The 2500-nt window shown below is 38.2% G+C and overlaps 1 protein-coding gene across 3 annotated transcripts in view; it reads right to left on the bottom strand.

Annotated features, from left to right (window-relative positions):
* LOC113830140 (eukaryotic translation initiation factor 2-alpha kinase) overlaps window positions 1–2483 on the bottom strand; it is a 31145-nt gene extending 28662 nt beyond the window's left edge. For 2 of the 3 annotated variants that reach the window (XM_027383341.2, XM_027383343.2), the window contains exon 1: window positions 1950–2482. In XM_027383341.2, the coding sequence (XP_027239142.2) occupies window positions 1950–2362 (413 nt within the window). In that variant the 5' untranslated portion in view covers window positions 2363–2482. Of the gene's footprint in view, window positions 1–1949 lie in introns of all 3 variants that reach the window. The other variant, XM_027383342.2, reaches the window with a different exon arrangement.
* Window positions 2484–2500: the final 17 nt, after the last annotated feature.

Raw genomic sequence — 2500 nt, 5'->3', positions numbered from 1 at the left:
ATGCACTTATTAGTAAAAATAATAGGTGCAAATGGCTAATCAACATCTATACACTCGTTTCCCATTGCAATCTGTTATTACTGACAATTATCAGGAAAACTGCTTGATAGGGATAACATATATTTTATTCCTTTACATACAAAAGAAGATGTAGGCCTACTAAATGAGGATGATTAATTTCTTCTAACTTCGGTAAGTTCTCAAATTCCATGTACTAATTCATATGCTTTTAAAATTCTCAAAATTTAACCAGCATGTTGTATTCATGCTAGGACTTTATAACTAGGATGATTTTGTACTGATATTACCATCCACAGTTCTCCATTCCTTCAAAATTGAAGAATATAAAAAAAAACAAAAAGTCTCTATGGTCCAATGCATTTATGAAACTTTTCAGACAAATATATATACTTTTATATACAAAAAAAAAGAAAAAAAGATATACCTTTACATAATAGCATCCCTATTGAAAATTATAACTCCAATTGACTTGGTAATTATCGCATTGCAAAGTACACTAAATAAGCTTATTATTTATATACAACATTGTTAGATTTAGAGAAAAATAGCAGATAACAAACTTCGGCAAGAGTCCAAAATATAAAATATCATATCTCCATTCTTTGTTTGCATGATCTTTGGCACATCCCAATTCTCGTAACTTTTGTGCAATTTAAATGCAGTTTGTTGCTTTTGCCAGAGCCTTGGAGCCCTGAGACCATGTAAATGGCCGATTTTTAAATTTTGATCTTAATCCAAAAATACAAAATTTTTAAAGCTGATAAAACAGACCAAAAAAGTACTTTATATCAACCAGTCCCCAGCCCCCCCCCAAAAAAGGAAATTCAAAATTTGGCCATTTACACGGCCCTAGGCTTGGGTATATCTAACAAAAGTATCTTTAGGGAATTAGTCAGGAAAAAACTGTGGGAGTTGGGATGTAAGAAAGAAGAAAAAAAAAAAATTTCAACTTTTTGGAGGAACCAAGGTTAAAATCATATATGAGACGTAGAGCAATTCTATCTCAATCTCAATGTTTATGCATAGAGCACTAAGTGAGCGCATAACACGCATATACTCCATATCATGCAAAAAGAATCAAAGAGTTATCTCCAACCAATTTTTTTTATGATGAAATGAGTAGGGAGAGGTGTTCATTTCCCGGGACAGTCCCCCTAAATATACGTGTAACAGCAGATACTGATAATTAGCCAATTATCCTTTTGACAAGTGTATAGTAGCACATAAACTACTTTGGATATCACAGTAATGAGTTATGTGGTCAGTGTTGTGCTATTCCTTGCAAGGTAAACAAGATGAGCTACTTAGAATCTGAGCAGTGTTATGCTGGGTATATTTTCGTCATTTAGAGGTGACTATGAGGCCGCTGCACCTTAATCTATGCTGTATCCTATTCTATTTCTTCTGCTCTATAAGATGGCGGTGTACATTTCCCTCTATCACCACACATCGCTATAAGTAACTTGTACCTAAAGACAATTATCATACCTGAAAAAAAATTAGGTAATTCTAGACCCATAGGCCACACCTGCCTGAGAATACATCCCAGAACTGCTGTGGCATCTATACTATGCTCCAACAAAGGCCATCAAACTTCCAACAAAAACATTCAGGAAGATAGCAATCTTGGACTGGTTCCTTTACAGGAAATCACCAAGGTGGTCTACAAGCTCTATCTTCCATTTACAGAATGTTGGAGGTTGCTGTCCTTTTGCTAGATTGAGGAAAGCAATGAAGTCACAGGATGCATGTCTCTGATAAGCAATTGTGGTCTTGCCATCACTTTCTGCAGATAATTTTCCACGCTTTAAATTGTTATTTCATGTTTTTTCCATACAAGCCTTACTTTAGTTTTAGTTTTCTCTATCTCCTTGTTGTCTCAAGGCCTCCCAATCTGTCAATGGAAAATAATGGTTCTCATCACTAACCTTGGTCTCTCCTCGTCGGGCCCATCATTCTGACAATGTGGGAGTTCGTTGTATTCCGGTCCTCCGTACAAATCCTCATAATTTTCTGAGTTAATAAATTCTGACTCATTACCAGGGTCATCCTCCACTATAAGGTCACCCTCGACCTCATCAACACTCTCCACACTCGACCACTTGGACGGGATTGCACTCTCACTCTGCCTTGGCACCTGCTGGAAGACCTCCAGGTCCTCTTCCTCGGAGACCCTCTCGCTTTCCGAGAGCTCGTCCTCGAGTTCATGACTGAGATCGAGGATGAACTTGTGATCGCTCTTCAGCTCGAGCTCTGCTGCGACATCGTTCAACAACAGCGCAAACAGAAGGAACAACACGGCCAGCAAGAGTCTTATGATGCAACGTCGCCATGGAGTCATCGCGCATCACGTAATTAACCATTTCAATACAACACGAGGTGAATCACCACACATCTCGCCAAGAACAAGTCACAACAACAACTCCACGAACTTGCGTCACCGATCTCACCACCTGCACTATTCTAACGCCTCTTCTGA

Source organism: Penaeus vannamei, chromosome 33 (genome assembly GCF_042767895.1).
Source record: "Penaeus vannamei isolate JL-2024 chromosome 33, ASM4276789v1, whole genome shotgun sequence".
NCBI lineage: Eukaryota > Metazoa > Arthropoda > Malacostraca > Decapoda > Penaeidae > Penaeus > Penaeus vannamei.
Note: the sequence above shows the minus strand (reverse complement) of the source record. Positions and strands in the feature narration are given on the sequence as shown.